Source organism: Rousettus aegyptiacus, unplaced genomic scaffold, assembly GCF_014176215.1.
Source record: "Rousettus aegyptiacus isolate mRouAeg1 unplaced genomic scaffold, mRouAeg1.p scaffold_m13_p_5, whole genome shotgun sequence".
Lineage (NCBI taxonomy): Eukaryota > Metazoa > Chordata > Mammalia > Chiroptera > Pteropodidae > Rousettus > Rousettus aegyptiacus.
The window spans coordinates 21,585,405-21,600,891 of record NW_023416308.1 but is presented as its reverse complement, the minus strand read 5'-3'; the positions used below and the strand labels follow the sequence as shown (position 1 = coordinate 21,600,891).

Genomic DNA, 15,487 nt, shown 5'->3' with positions numbered 1-15,487 from the left:
GCCGTGAACCTCAGTTTCTACATCTGTCAAATGGTCTTTGTTTATTTATTCATATCTCCTCAAACACTTACCACCTGCAGAGCGGCAGGCTCTATGGGGAGAGATTCCCAAGTGCTTTGGAGGCTGGATGATTCCAGCTCCCCAGGAAACAAGTAATAATGTTCAACCACAGTGTGGGAGACAGAATAATGCCCCTCCCCCAGAGATGTCCACATCCCTGTCTCTGAAACCTGAGAACGTGAATAGGTCTGTCACCTGACATGGCAAAAACCATTTGCAGGTGTGAGTAAATTAAGGCTCTTAGATGGGGAGATTATCCTGGATTATCTAGTCGGGCCCAGTGTCTTCACGAGGGTTCTTAAAAGTGGGAAAGGGATTGGAAGAGAGAACCAGAGACCTGGCGGCATGACGAGGACTCAGCCCACTGCGGCCAGCTGTGAAGACGGAGGAACAGCCCTATCAGCAGAGGAATGCAGGTGGTTTCTAGACGCTTCAAAAGGCAAAGAAACGGATTCCCCCGGCTGAAGATACCAGGATGAAGGCAGCCCTATCGACACCTTGATTTTAGCCCAGTGAGACCCGTTGCTGACTTCTGGCTGCCAGAACTAAATGTGTATTGTCTGAAGCCATTCTGGTGTGGTAATTTGTTACAGCAGCAACGGGAAACTCATACACTTGGCCTCTGGCCAGTGCTTTTATGTTGCCCAGCACACTCACGCCATTCATCGCCTCTGATTTTTCCCAGCAGCCTTGTGAACCTTGTCATCTTAAAGATGACCAAACAGAGGGTCTGTGTGGGGCAGGAAATGGTGGGGGCAGGATTTAAACCCCGGACTGTCTGCCTTTGGGTCTGGGGCTCCTTGTAGGGGCTTGTCTGCCTCCAAAGGAGGGTCGCAGAATGGGACCTTGCCTTAGGTTGGGTGAACGACATTCTGAGACTTTAGCTCGGCTCCTGCTGACTTCCCCAACCTTCATTACCTGCTCCTCCCTTTGGGTCACTTCTTGCTCCAGCGGAATTTACGTACTGTGCCTGGTCCGTGTGTGGCATTCCCAGCCCCTCTGCTTTATCCATGCTGGTCTTTTCACCTGGGATCTCCTCTTGTTCAGACCCTGCTAGTTCACGGCCACATCTTCTGGGGCCGCTTCCCTGACTCTTTCGCTCAGTGGATCTCTCTTTGCCTTGGGTATCCCTCCCTCCTCCCCCAAGCCCTTGCTTGGTCTGGCCTCCCTCCTGCCACAGACCCATTTCTGTTTTATAAAAAGAGTAATGTCCTTCTCCCTGGAAGTCTGCAAGCTCTGTGAGTGTTGGGCTGTGTCTGGTTTACCTCTGAAACCTGCTTGGCACAGTGCCTGGTGCACTGCAGGAGTTCGTTCAGACATTTATAAAATCAACTTGGCGAATGAGTGAATGAATGAACGCAAGGGGCCACTGACTCCCCGGATTCCTCAGGTGAGCCAGAGGGCCTGTTCCAGGGCCACGCCCGACTTACCTCGGTTCCCTAGTCGAGCCACTTGCACTTACCCTGCCTCACTTTCCCCATCTGCGAAATAGGACCACAGCTCCTGCTGTAGTCACCCCATTTGGGGTGCTGTGAGGCCACCGATCTCAGAAAGTCAGAGCCAGAGGGAGCCCAGAAGGCTCTCCGTCCAGCCCTGCGAATGGGGAAACTGAGGCCTGGAGGAGGGGAGGGCCTGACAGGGCTAGACAGTGAGTGCCAAAACTCACTCCCCGTGCCAGCCCGGGCCTCCGTCAGGCCTCTGCTCACGCTCTCCCCTCCACACACCCCAGCTCCCACTCTGCACCCCGAGCCTCCATGGAAAACCTGACTCACAGCTGGAACCAAGGACGGGGAATTTTCCTTTTCACTTCCAGGGGCCTCTGAACCTCCCTGACCTGTCTTCTTTGGAAGGAGGGAAGGACCCCAGCTCTCCGTTTCGGGAGGGGGCGGCACTCTGGGTCAGCCCTGTCTGCCCTAGCTAGCCCTGGGGACTTGCAGTCAAGGAGGAAGTACCCCATCTGGGCTTCCCTGGAGTGTGGAGGGGGCGTCTGCGGGAGGGTGAGCCAGAGGGGATGTGTGTGGCCCAGTGCAGCCCCGCCCCTCCCCCTGTCCCCACCCCAAACCCCTTAATGAAATCAAGCTGGCCCCGTAGCCAGCGAGGGAGGGAGGGGGCGGGAGGAGGGTGGGGCGGCCAGCCCAGAGCGCGACGGGCACCACACCGACTCTCTCTCGCTCCACCTGGCGGGAGCACCAGGCCTGTGTGCGTGCAGAGGGACTGGTGAGTCCTGGGGTCCCCTCATCCGTCCGGGAAGCATGGGGCGTTTTGGAGTTTCGGGACTGGGAACCAGCCGGAGCCCTTTGAGGGATATCTCTAAGTGTGTGTGAGTTATGAGGGTGTGCTGGATGCTGTGTACGGGTGTGATCTGTGCTAAGGGTGAGGGGGTCCGAATGTGCGTGTGCCTCCTATGTGACCCGTGAGCTGCTTGCTCGGCCAGAGTGCTGTGTGTGTGCCATTGTGGCCTGGCGATAGGGGGATGTGCTGTTCTTGAAAGTGGACACCAGAGTAGTAGCTCCCAGGGTCAGCGGGAGGGTGGTGTGGACTGGGACTGCCCTGTCCTGGAGGATATTTATGGTGTGACAGGGGGCCATGTATGTACACTCTGAGAATCAGCCCGTTTTGTGTCCATGTGTGTTTTCTGTGTATCTGCTGGTGGGCTGCTGAGCTCTCTGGGGTGTCTGGATGTTGTGTGTCCGTAAATGTATTGTGGATCCACGCTACTGCTGCTAATGCTGCTGTTGGTGTGTGTGTGTGTGTGTGTGTGTGTGTGTGTGTGTAGGTTTTGAACCCTCGAGCCCTGTGTCCGTCCCCAGGCCTCCCCTCCGAGGGGCCCCAGTCCCTGTCCTCGGCTGCCCCAGAGTAGGGGGTGCAGTGCTTCAGCCAGACCCTCCTCCCCCAAACGCCACTAATTGAAGCCAGGTTTTTGTGGGTCGCCCTTCCCCCTTTGCTTACCAGTCTCTGGGTGGGGGTGGAGCAGCTGCTCTGGCCCCTCAGACTTCAGTCTTGGGGTACCTCGGCCTTACGGGTGGATTCGTCCCGCCTGCATATTCCTGACCTCAACTGGGGCCATCACATTTTAAAACAATAAACTCTGAGTGAGAAGGGCTCCAAAGCGAGGCCCAACTGCAAGCTGGGTGGCCTGGTTGATCATGTGGCACCTACTAATTGACACCTACTACATGCCAGGTACTGCTATCCCTTGTCCTGACAATAGTCCAGGGAGGTGGCCCTTAGCTCCATTGTGCGGATGTGGAAACTGAGGCCCAGAGAAGTGACATGCCTGGCCCCAGGACGCACAGCTGGGAAGTGACATCTGGTGGGGTATTCTAAGTGGCCCTTCAGTTCAGGGCTCCACCCAGACTAGCTGTGGGCCCTAGGCAAGCCATTCCCAGTCTTGACTGAGTTTCCTCTGGGTAAAACGAGAAGCATTGTCCTGACCCCAGCTCCCAATGGCCTGTGAGTTCCTGAGTCTTGGAAAAATTTAGGACCCAGGTAGGAGGAGGTGGGTCAGCTGTTGGACAGGTGACCATTTCCGAGCTGTCCAGGCTAGATGGAAAAGTGAAGCCCACTAGTGAAGCCCAGAGAGGGTAATGGGCTCATCATGCAGAGTCACACAGCCATTTCCTGCAAGGCCTGGCTGGATCCTCACACTTTGGGGTTGAGTTGAGATCTCGGCCTTTAAGAGCCAGAGATAGTTTGTGGTGCCTCTTTCTTCATCCTCTGCCCCTTGACCCTAAGGCTTCAGGGGGAGGGAACTCTTCCCTCTGTCCAACTCTCAGCTGTGCACATGCGTGTGAGAGTGCATGTGCGCACGCGTGTGTGTGTGGTTCTGGGTTCCTCAGTAATCAGAGCCGAGGAGATTTCACCCAACAAGGTAAAAAAAGTTAATCTGTTCATGCAGGGGTGGCGGCGGGGTGGGGGGCAATGAGCAAATGTACACGTGCGGTGAGGACAGTCATTTGTGGCCTTTGTGTGAAAATGCTGGCTGACCCTAGGGCTCTGCTGGGGGAGGAATCTGGCCACTCCTGAATGCCATCTTTCCTTGGTGAGTGGCTGCTCTGTGCCAGGCAGGACTTGTGGTCACCTCCCCACGCTATGCCCCCAATTTACAGATGGAAAGGGTGAGGCCTAGAAGGGCTAGATGGTGGAGCTAGACTGAGATGGAGCCAGGATTCGAATCCAGCCTGACCAGCTTCGCCACTCCATTGCCTGCAGAATTCAGTGACGGAACATCATAGTCAGCCCCTGGGGAAAGTCCCCTGGTCTTCATCCACCACTGGGCTGTAGTTTTGGTCTGTGGTGAGAAGCTTCAGCTGCCGCCCTGAGAAGTCTCTCCTGGGACTTGACTGGAGGAGGAAGACAGGATGGGGGCTGGTGAGGCAAAGACCCTAGGATAAAAGCTGTCTGCAGGAACCTTTGCCAGCTAGTGCCAGAAAGGCAAGTGGCCGGGAAGGCAAGTTCATGTAGTATCTTCAGATCTTTGTTTTAGTTGACATGTGATGTCAACCAGAGGACATGAGGCCAGCTTCAGGCACGAGAGAGAGAGAGAGAGAGAGAGAGAGAGAGAGAGAGAGAGAGAGAGAGAGACAGCGCGCGCGCATGTGTGTGTGTGTGTGTGCGTGCTCTTGGAGTCACACAGAAGGTTCAAATCCTAGCTCTGACACTTACCACCTGTGTGTCTGTGGGCAAATCACTGTCCATCTCTGAACCTTAGTTTCCTCATCTGAAAAATGGAGGTAATGATAGCACTGGCTTCTGTAGTATTCTGTAGGATGTATCTACCAAAGGGCTCAGATTAGTGACCCTTGATAAAAGTACAGAATGACTGGTTCATTTTAAATGAACCCCTGAGTAGTGTTGCCTTTTTTTATGTCCTGGAATTACCTTTTTTTTTCTCCCTACCTGAGCCAGTTTGTCCAAATTCATATCAGTACAATTAATTTCAGTCACTGACAATTGGGAGGCTCTAGGTCACTCAGAACAAGCCATTCAATGGCTGAGCATCATTCCTACCTCATCTCCTGAATCCACAAATCACCGCAAGGTTGGCACCGTTGCTTGTTTTATGGATCAGGGCTTGAAGCCTGGGTATTCAAGGGAACCTGCAGTCAAGGTGTTGGGAGCCTAACTTCCTCCTCCAGCTCAGAAACTTGCTGTGTGGCTTTGCATTTGCCCACCCATTGCCTTCTCTGGGACTCCGTCTCTCCATTTCAGTCTCCTGAGAGAGGTCCTCCGACAGGGCATCCTAAGGCTTTTCCATCTTGGAGCTTCTAGCCTCACCCAGTGTCAAGGGCCTGGGCCCTCCACTGGGTCATGTAGGATTTTCAGGGGTTGTCCTAAGGGGCACAGAAAGGGGTCCCTGGGTTTATTTGAGTGCCCAGCCCCACTCAGGCTGGCTGGGAGAGTTTGTGTTTTAGAAGCTGTCCTTCTAAATCCATGGACAGTGATTTGTCCATGGACACACAGGTGGTAAGTGTCAGAGCTAGGATTTGAACCTTCTTCTGTGTGACTCCAAGAATGCGCGCTCGCTCTCTCCCTCTCTCTCTCTCTCTCTCTCTCTCTCTCTCTCTCTCTCTCTCTCTCTCTTTCTCTCTCTCTCTCTCTGTCATGCCTGGAGCTGGCCTCATGCCTTTGTAAACCTGGCCCATGGGGAATTTATTATTTAGCCAGGAAGTCTGGGCCACAGAGGATCTGGGGGTTCATGTTGGGAGCAGCAGCCTTCCAACAGGAGAGGAAGGTGCAGAGTTCATCTGGTTCCCGTTTAGTGGTGGCCATAGGACTCGGGTTCTGGCAGGCTCCAGCTTTGTCTCAGGCCTGAGGGGTTTCCGCTGTGGTCTCCAGGTCCTTCTTTGAGCCTTTAGGTGAGGGTTAGCCATGGGGCAGATGCCCCCAGCATGGTCCTGGCATACAGGCCCTCTGCTGAGCTCAGAGAGTCTATAGGCTTCCAAACCCCAGAACCTTCTGGAGAAGGGAATGGGATCATAGAGAGGCTGGGGGCTGCCGGGGAGGGCTCCCCACAGGCGTAAGGGTCAGCTTAAAGTTACTGAGGTTTTCACTTATTTCAGCTGTATCATCTTCTCTCCCTCAGTGCCAAGATTCAGACCCCAGCTCTTCCTTGGCAAGTCACTAAACCCCACTGAGCCTCAGTTTCCACATCTGGAAAATGGGGCTAATAATAGTGCCTCCTCCATCGAGTAGTTCTCAAGAGTCCATGTAAGAAACTTAAAATAGTGTCTGGCATGTGGAAAGCATTAAAAGGATAAGTTATTAAATTCAGTCAAGTCAGCCAGGATCCATTTATGGCACACCTACTGTATACCAGGTATGGTGTAAAACCTGAGGATACTGAGATAATTAAGATTAAGCCCTTGCCTTCCAGGACCTCGGAGAGAAGTGGGGGGCGGGGGGACAGGTGTGAACTCCATCTTAGAAGAAACGGGGTCCATTGTACGGTGGGGAGATTCAGGCCTCAGGCCTGGGGGAAAGAAGTGACTTGCCAGAACATGTTCTGTGTTCCCTGCACCTCCTTCAGAGTCCCCTGAGACCCTTGAGTGGCACCCTGACCTCCCTCCTGCCTTGCTTCCCCACAGGTCCTGGGCAACATGGTTTCTGCAGTGGCTCCCAGCCTCATCGTGTCTCTGCTGCTGCTCCTGAGGGCCCTGCCCATGGTCACCCACTCCGTGCCCCTGCAGGCCGCCCTCCCGGAGGACATGGGGGGCAGCGGGGAGGCTGAGGACTCATCGGCCTCCTCCCCAAGCCTCCCTCCACCTGGTACCCCTGCCCTGAGCCCCACGTCTGTGGGGCCCCAGCCCACGCCCGTGGCGGGCCCCCAGCCCCCCACCAACTTCCTGGATGGCATCATGGACTTCTTCCGCCAGTACGTGATGCTCATCGCTGTGGTGGGCTCCCTGGCGTTCCTGCTCATGTTCATCGTGTGCGCCGCCCTCATCACCCGCCAGAAGCACAAGGCCTCAGCCTACTACCCATCGTCCTTCCCCAAGACGAAGTACGTGGACCAGAATGACCGGGCTGGGGGTGCCCAGGCCTTCAGTGAGGTCCCCGACAAGGATCCTGATGACCGGCCGGAGGAGGCCCTGGATTCCTCCCAGCAGCTCCAGGCCGACATCCTTGCGGCCACACAGAACCTCAAGTCTCCCGCCAGGGTAGTCTCAGGCAGTGGAAATGGAGCCAGGGTGACAGAGGGCAAGTCGGAGGGCAAGTCGGAGCAAGAGGAGAAGGGAAGCCAGGAGGCGGACCAGGAGGCAGAGGGCCGTGGGGTCCCCGTGGAGAGAGCAGGGGGGCCGGAGGACCCGTGCTCCGCAGTGGTGGAGGGGGCTGTGGTGGCTGGCGAAGGCCCAGGGGAGCCACAAGCGGCTCCCTCATTATCCCAGGAAGCTGAAGGTCCAGCTGGCCCCCCCGAAAGCCCCTGTGCTTGTGGCAGTATCAGCCCCAGCGTCTAACAGGCCTCCAGGGCTGTGGCTCTGACTGTTGGATACGCAGTGGTCCCTTCCCTGGGCATAGAAAGGCCCCTGGCTCTTAAAGCTCCCTGATGCCCCCTCCTCAACCACCTGCAGCTGCAAATCCCATCGAGTCCTGATCCTATAGTTGGCAGAGATACTGGTCTCTGGCTCGCCCCAGGAATCTCATCAAGTTCTAGAACATTTGCCCCTGCAGCCCCAAAGGGCTGCATTTCAAAGCACAGCTCCGCTGGGCAGGTGAGGCTGGGGACGTATCCCCGTTAACAGCCATGTCAATTGGGAAACACTTCTCAGGTCCCTTGTGACAGTGCTAATGTTGCCGCTCTTCCATCGAGGCAGAAAAGAAAAACAGAATAACTACTAGGGCTTTGGGGAGAGGTTGAATGAGAGGTGCAGAAGCCCCTGGGGTTGGTGTGGTTAATCAGGGTGCTTCTGCGACAGGCCCTTGCATGTGGTCACAACAGGGCCTTAAATGAGCATTTCCCAAACCGGGTTCCCTAAGGTGCTCTCTCAAAAAAGATTTTGGAGTCCAGTGAGTTGAAGGAACACTCCCTTTTATTCCCCGTGACTCCCTTAGAGCAGCCCAGGACTCAGACAAGTGCTATAGTAAAGGCCGCCGCATTTCACTTAGCCTTTCTCAAACTCCTTTTGATCACAAAATACTTTTTTTTTTTTTTTTTATAGCTGCATAGTGAGATCCTTCAGAGCACGCTCTGGAGATGACTGCTCTGAATGTTCCCGAAGGTGCCCCCGGTGTCTGTTTGGTCCGGAGTATGGGCTGTAGGTTGTGGGGGCTTGGGCCCCTCTCAAGTGCTGCCTCTCATCCCACTGCTGCTGTGAGGATGAGGCGAATGAATTGAACCTTTTTTGTCAGGCTCCAAAGCAGCCTAGACGCCAGGGTGGGGTGGGGAGCTGTGTGTGAGGGGGTGGGGGAGGGCTTCTGACGCCCAGCTCCAAGCAGGGGACCCTTGACCCCCAGCCCCCTGCTCATGCACGTAGTCTGGCAGCCTGTGTCTATAGCATTCTTTAGTCTTTGACCAGGGAGCCTGAGCTCCGTCCTAATTTGAGGAGGTTCTGGGGGGTCCTCTTCCCCATACTTTCGTCTGCGTCCCCTCAACCTCCACACAACTCTCAGGTGCTGAGATATTACATACAAACCAGCACAATAAACCTTTATTCTGGCCCGAGTCTCGCTAGTTTTCTGAGGGGGGAATGAGACCGCTGGGAGATGGGGACAGGCATGTCCCCTGGGCTGTTTCGTGGAGGTGGGGCAACTTTTGGGAGGAGACACATAGGCCAGGCCCTAGGGTCTGAATGGCGGGAGGAGGTGGGGGGCAAGGGAAGGAAGAATGAGTGTCCAAAGGAACAGGGGGTGGGAACTCACGCCCCCGAGGCTGGGCGCCAGCCCTGGACATGTAGCCACATAGCCAGGTTCTATGCGTGGCTCTGCTGCTTACTGTGGCCACAGGGGAGCCCCCAGCTCTTTGTTTCCTTGAGGAGACAGGACAGTGGAGGGGCTTCCAGTGGAGGCTTCAGCTTCCCGTCCTCCTGAAGAGTGGCTGAGGATGGGACGGGTCTCTGGACAACGCTGCACTCACCGCACCCTCACTGGCGCCTGGGGTTGGAGGCAGCCCTGGCCTTTGTCTCCTCACCACCAGGCTCCTCCTCGCCTTTGATAGCGAGTTCCTGTGGCCACTGCTCCCCCTCTGCCTTGGAGCTGCCAGCTGGAATCCAGATGTGGCTGAGCTGGGAGCACGTGCTGGATCTCTAGGGTGATGGGGGCAGGGAGGCCATCCCCCTGCTCCCCCTCTCCTCTGTCGACCCTACATCCATCAGGAGGGGGCCCGGGTTTGGGTTTCATAAAACACAATGGCCTCTGTCTTGCTCAGTGGGGAAGCACCCTCCCTTTCTCAGCCCAGATCAGCTCCCGCCCAAGGACATAGGGAGAATTGAATACCAATACTGAATACCCGGATGCTGTGTGGCTCAGACCAAGTCACTTAACCTCTCTGGGGTGTGACAGGCTCTCTCCTTGTTCCTGAGGTCCTGTGAGGTCCTGGGCTCTGGGGTATGGCTAGCAAGGGCATTAAGCTTCACCATGATAGGCAAAAACCAGGTAAGACAGAAGTGGACGTGGGAGATGTTTCCCAATCAGCAGCTCCCTGGTCAGTGACTTCCCTCCAGAGGATGTGGAGTGTGGGCTTTAGCCATAGACTATGACCCCTGGGACTTGGGGGTGGGCAGAGTGGAGATTAAGGAGGTCATCTGAGCCCTAGTGCAGGAGTCAGAGTCAACCTCTTCCTCACCTCTGAGCTTTTACAGCTATTATTCCGTCTGCCTATGATATCCTTTAAACCATCTCCTTGCCTTGCTAACTTCCTCTCATCTTTAGCTTCTGGCCTAAATGTCCCCTCCTCCTGGGAGCCTTCCCTGACGGCTCTCACCCAGCTTCTTTTCCACAATCTCCTGGGCTCAGTGACGATGATTGCTCACAATTAATGCGCACCTATTATGTCCCAGGCACTCCTCTAAGCACTGGACATCATTATCTCACTGAGACTCACGACCCTACAAGATGGGGACTGTTATTAGTCCTATGTTGCCAATAAGAAAACTGAGACCCAGAGAGGTGAAGTTAGCTGCCCGGGTCACACAGCCAGGATTCCAGCCCCTTGGTCTGATTGTAGAATCTGAGTTCTCCACTGGGCTCTACTGCATTTTTTAATGAATGAATGAATAAATGAATGAGTGAATGAATGATGCCCTTGGAGGAGGGGACAGCACGGCCCCACTCCTGCTTAGAACCCTTTCAATTTACTCCCCCATCTTTGATGGAGTAACCCAGGAGGGGCCTCTTATGGGCACATATCGGGCCTCTGACCAGTGAGAAGTGAGCCATGGAGGGAGACAGTGGTTGGGGGCATGTGTGGCTGAGCTGGGGGGAGAGTAGGGCCTGAGGGTTGGGGTGAGGGGTTCCACTGTTCCCACGGATCCGGGAATCTGCCAGGGCCTAAACAGGCCCTGCACTGTCCCAGGGCTTGTAAAACCGCACAGCTGCCTTCAGCCTGCGAGTCTGTCCTAGGGCCAGGCCTGCTGTCATCATAAATGGGGAGGGAGGGAGAGAGCAAAACCACCCCAAGACATGAACCCCAGCTCAGTGGGGGAATGGCGGTAGGGGTGCTGAAGAGCCCCCTTTTCCATATCCTGATGGGCTGGCCATTTGCTGGCTGGGCATCTTGCCTAGGGTGAGAGCAGGAGGGGCAGAACTCCCACCTCCTGGGCCACTCCGCTCTGGGCACATTGTTTGACCCCCTGGGTGGTTAAGGGTGTTGGGCCCTGGGGTGAGACTGCCTGGGTCACTGCTAGCTCCACCCTGTCCTGGCTGTGTGTCCTCGGGCAAGTCTCCTCACCTCTTTGGGCCACATGTATGAAGAGGGGATGATGCTACCCTACCTGGTTTTAAAAATCCTGGCTCTGGGGCCTTCGCCAAGACCAATTAAATTAGAGTGTCCTAAGGTATGGCTGGGGAATTGTCACCACCACGATGCAACGCTCACAAGGAGTGGGCGACTGTCTCCCCAGCATCAGCAGCTGGCACACGGTAGGTGTTCCTCGTGTGAGCATGTACACGTAAGGCCGAAGGAAGGCACACGTGCCAGCGCATGCATAACCACATTTAACCCTCTCCACAGTCTTCACAGACAGAAGTATCATTACCCCCTTTTACAGATGAGGAAACTGAGGCTCGGAGGGGTGCAGTGATTTGCCTGAGGTCACACGGCTGGGCACAGTTGGGATTTGAACCCAGGGCCATCTGGCTCCTCAGCCTGGGCTCTTCAGTGCTGAGCCTCCCACCTCATTTTTGAGCTTGTCTTTGTTCCCAGGGTCGAGCCTCTTTGCTGAGCGTGGTGTGGGCACACGTGTTTTGTGTCCATGGCATTTAACCATGGGTCCCATTTCCTTGTTTCAACTTTGCCTTGCCCTCTGGGGAGTTGACGGCGATGGCTCAGCACTGTGGGTCTGGCTTGTCTTGGTTCTCTTTCATAGAGGCTTGGTATCCTCTAGTCTGCCCTGGTTGGGATTACTTAACGCCTTGGGTGCCCAGGTGGGCCAGGAGCAAGTAGCAGGGTCATAAACCCTGTGTTTTCCAACCACAATTATTTAATAAGCAGCTACTATGTGCCAGGTATTGGGGACACAGCATTAGTAAAACAGATCTAAGGCTATATTCTAGTGGAGGAGATGAAAATTCAACAAAGAATCGTCCGAATGCAATCACAGTGGTTAATAACAGGAAGCACCATCTTTTATAAATGGACTATTATGCATGCCTGGTGCTTATTTTCTGTAGCCTTACTGAGGTATAATGGGCACACAATAAATTCACAAAGTGTACAATTTGATGATTTTGACATATGTGTATACTCATAAAGCCATTGCCACAGTCAAGATGATGGATATATCCATCACTCCCGAAACATTCTTCATACCCCTTGGGAACAATCCTTCCTGCTTCTCTCCCTCCCCCACCCCCAGTCCCAAGGACTATTGATCTCCTTTCTGTCACCGTGATTCATTTTTATTTTCTGGAGTTTTATATAAGTGGAACCATATAGTGTATACTCTTTTTGGGTCTGGCTTCTTTGACTCAGCATACATATGTTGAGAATTCTTCATGTTATTGTGTATATCAGTATTTCACTCTTTTTACTGCTAACTGGTATTTTTTTGTATAGATGTATTACAATTTGTTTATCTATTCACTTACTGATGGACATTTGGGTGGTTTCCGGTTTTCGGCGATTACAAATAAACCTGCCATGAACTACTGATGTTATTTTATTTCTTTTTCACAACCTTCTTAATGAGATGGTCGTTATTTCTCCCTATTTTACAGATGAGAAAAGCAGAGACCCAGAGAGGTCAAGTAACTGGTCCAAGGTCATACAACCAGTAGTTGGAGTGTAGAAACTTAAACAGTGGGATTGATTGAGCTAAGTGACTTTAGGGACACTATAAAGTTCAGAAGGTCTCAGAACCCCTGATAGAGACCAGCCCCTCGTTTTATATGTGGGCATCGAAAGTCCAGACAGGAGCTGGTGAGAGTCTGGGAGTCTGGTGGGCAGTCTGGTGCTATGTCCAGCTCTGCTCTGCTTTGTCCCGGCTCTTACCTATTGTGAAGTAAGGTTTGGGCCTGTCTGGAGTGGGACAGGGATTTGCCATTTTTTCAGGAGGTTTTCATTTCAGGATTCCTCAGGCCACTCAGAAATAGCAGGAAGGATTTGCGCTGGCTCCAGGGCCTGGGAGGTTCCCCCGCAGCTGCTCCCCACTTCTCAAGCGGGTCTTGGGTTTATGGCAGCAGCTGCAAAGTATAAAATAACTCTGCTCGTAAATCCTTTCTTGCCAGGGTCCCTGATGCCAGAGGCCCTTGAGATGCCCAGCACAGGCATTCCACCAGCCACTGGGGCCCTGCTGGCACTCCTGGGGCTGCCCTGGAGACCTGGAGGGTCCAGGTCTAGGGGTGGCCACCGGGGCCTCTCCCTTAGGATCTGGGGAGCCAGACTCAGCTGTAGGGTTCTGGAGAAGGAAAAGGAGGGACTGAGATTGCAAAGGGATCGATGACTGGGACAGCAAGGGGAGAGGGAGGTAGTCGGACATGGAAATAAGAAACCAGGAGACCCAACCAATTAGGGACCCCCTCGCTGTGTGACTTGGGGCAAATCAGTTTAACCTCTTCGAGCTATGGGTTCCTCCTTTGTAAAGCTGGGACCACAGCCCTTGCCTTGTCTGCTTGGAATACTGAGAAGTTAATAGAGGTAAGTGCACTTTACAATGTGCAGGGCAGTGTAGTACGGCAGTTAGGGGTGCAGGCTTCAGAGGACGTGAGTTAGAATCTCAGCTCTGCAATTTCCCAGCTCTGTGGCCTTGGGCAAGTCACTTAACTTCTCTGGGCCTCAGTTTTCTCATCTGTGAAATTGTGGTACTTATCTCGAAGGGCTGACAGAAGCAGAGGTCGTTCACTTAAAATGCTTAGGACAACCCCCGCCCCCAGCCGCTCAATGAATGTGAACTTCTGTTAACTATAAACTGTGAAGAGCTGTGTGCAGAGAAGAAAAAGGAAGAAACATCTGTGTCTAAATGTCTGGCTGTTCTGTGAGTTGCCTCTTCTTTCCAGGTCTAGGTTTAGAAACTTCAGAATCATAAGATCAGTGATTCCTAGACGCTTGAAACTTTTTGGAGTCTCAACATCTTTTCTTGGGGATTAGGGCAGAGAGTCCTGGAAGTTTTGGTGAAATGAGAGCAGCGCCAGCAGCCAGGGAAGCCCCGTGAACTTCAGGGAGGGATAAAGTGTGTGGCCAGAGGAGACAGTCTCATGCTGCCCTTTGGGTGGTGAAACCCCCCACCCCATGTGCCCCTCTGCAGGGGTTTGGCGCCCAGTGGGGGCCAGGGAGCATGCTGCAGCTGTTCCCTGTCTTCCTCTGGGCTACGGTGACCCCAGCCAGGGCTTAGACATTGTCTGGGCAAGTGTAGAGATGTGGCTGGCTATATGGCTTGGGGAGCCGAGGGACTTGGGCCCAAGGGGGCAGGTGTCAGGGCTATTTCTGAGGAGGGTGGAAAGGTGAGGGGGACCCAGTGGGATTAGCTGCCATGTGACCTAGAACATGTCTTTCCCTCTCTCTGTTCTCAGCTATAAAACAAATTTTTATAGCAGCAACTCTGGCAGGAAAATTGTCCAGGTACAGTGGGGGAAGGACATAAGGTGTCTGCATCTCGAAGGACTGGGGTTGAAATCCCACCTCCAGGCCATGTGAACTTGAGTGGCTTTTGTCCCCTCTCGGAGCCTCAGAGCTTCATCTGTGCAACAGGTCCTATCGCGTCTCGAGGCTCAAATGAGAAAAGGCACCTGGAGCATGTGGCCCAGGATGGAGAAAGGGCTACATTTCTCTTGGCTCTTTTGATTGTCCTTGTCATTCCTACCATCAGGAAGCTCCAAAGAGGGTGCTGTGGGTGGTTCTGACCTCCTCCAAGCCCTGTGGGTCCGGCCCAGCATGGAGCTGGGTATCCAGTAGGTGCTCAGTGAATGCTGAGCGGGAAGTGCTGAGCTCCCTTCTAGGAGCTCCTTGAATGAAGAGCAGAGGGAAAGCGTGACACTGGGGGAGCCGGACATCTCTGCACCTGCCCTGAGAGAGATTGTGATGTGAGGGGCTCCGGGAACCCCCTTTGACCCCCAATTCTTGAGCACCTGCTGTGTAGCAGGCATAACACTAAGTGCTTTCTATACTTTGGTCCTCACAAAGATGAGAGGGGCATGGATATTATCCACCTTCTATAGAGGAAGACACGGAAGCCCAGAGAGGGGAAGTGACTCACCCAAGGTCACACAGCCAGAAAGTACTTGAGCTGGGCTCTGAGCCCCTCGGCACCGCGGGTCCCCATAGTCCCTGCTCCACACTGCCTGCAATCCTATTCATGAATGAATGAACAAGTACGTGAATGCAGGATAATGGGCTGGAGGGGCCCAAAACCAGTGTGTCCAAACTGCCCTGCGGCTCCACAGCTCAGCTGACTCAAGTGTCTTCACAGCTGCCAGGTGCTGCCCGCCTTGTGGTCTGTGAGATGGAAAGGCTACAAAGAGGGTTTTGACCACAACGGGGCCATGGGGTCAGCCCGTTCTAGTTCGCACACAGCGCATGCGCGCACTCTGCTCCGGGAGCAACGCGGGATGCTCACCCAGCACAGCATCGTGGCCTCTGGGACCACGACCCAATAGGTTGCCTTTATACTCATTTTACAGAATATGCTAAAAGGGCCAGCGAGAGGTCACATGACCGGTGAATAACCAAGTCAGCCTGTAGGACTCCAAAGCCCTTGGGGTGACCAGGATGCTGCATGCAAAAGGGGGAGTCCACAGGCCCTGGAGTCTAAGCCACAGACCTGGGGCTCTCGGGGTG

General features: G+C 54.1%; 1 protein-coding gene across 2 annotated transcripts; it reads left to right on the top strand.

The window, feature by feature from the left end:
* The first annotated feature begins 2,191 nt into the window (after nucleotides 1-2,191).
* Nucleotides 2,192-8,722, top strand: TMEM119 (transmembrane protein 119). Of its 2 annotated transcripts, none has more exons than XM_016160064.2 (2): nucleotides 2,192-2,277; nucleotides 6,648-8,722. In XM_016160064.2, the coding sequence occupies exon 2, from the start codon at nucleotides 6,660-6,662 to the stop codon at nucleotides 7,515-7,517; it is 858 nt and encodes a 285-aa protein (XP_016015550.2). In that variant the 5' UTR covers nucleotides 2,192-2,277; nucleotides 6,648-6,659; the 3' UTR covers nucleotides 7,518-8,722. The 2 variants fall into 2 exon arrangements, with proteins under 2 accessions (XP_016015550.2, XP_036077388.1); XM_036221495.1 differs by lacking the exon at nucleotides 2,192-2,277 and adding an exon at nucleotides 2,285-3,931.
* The last annotated feature ends 6,765 nt before the right edge of the window (nucleotides 8,723-15,487 follow it).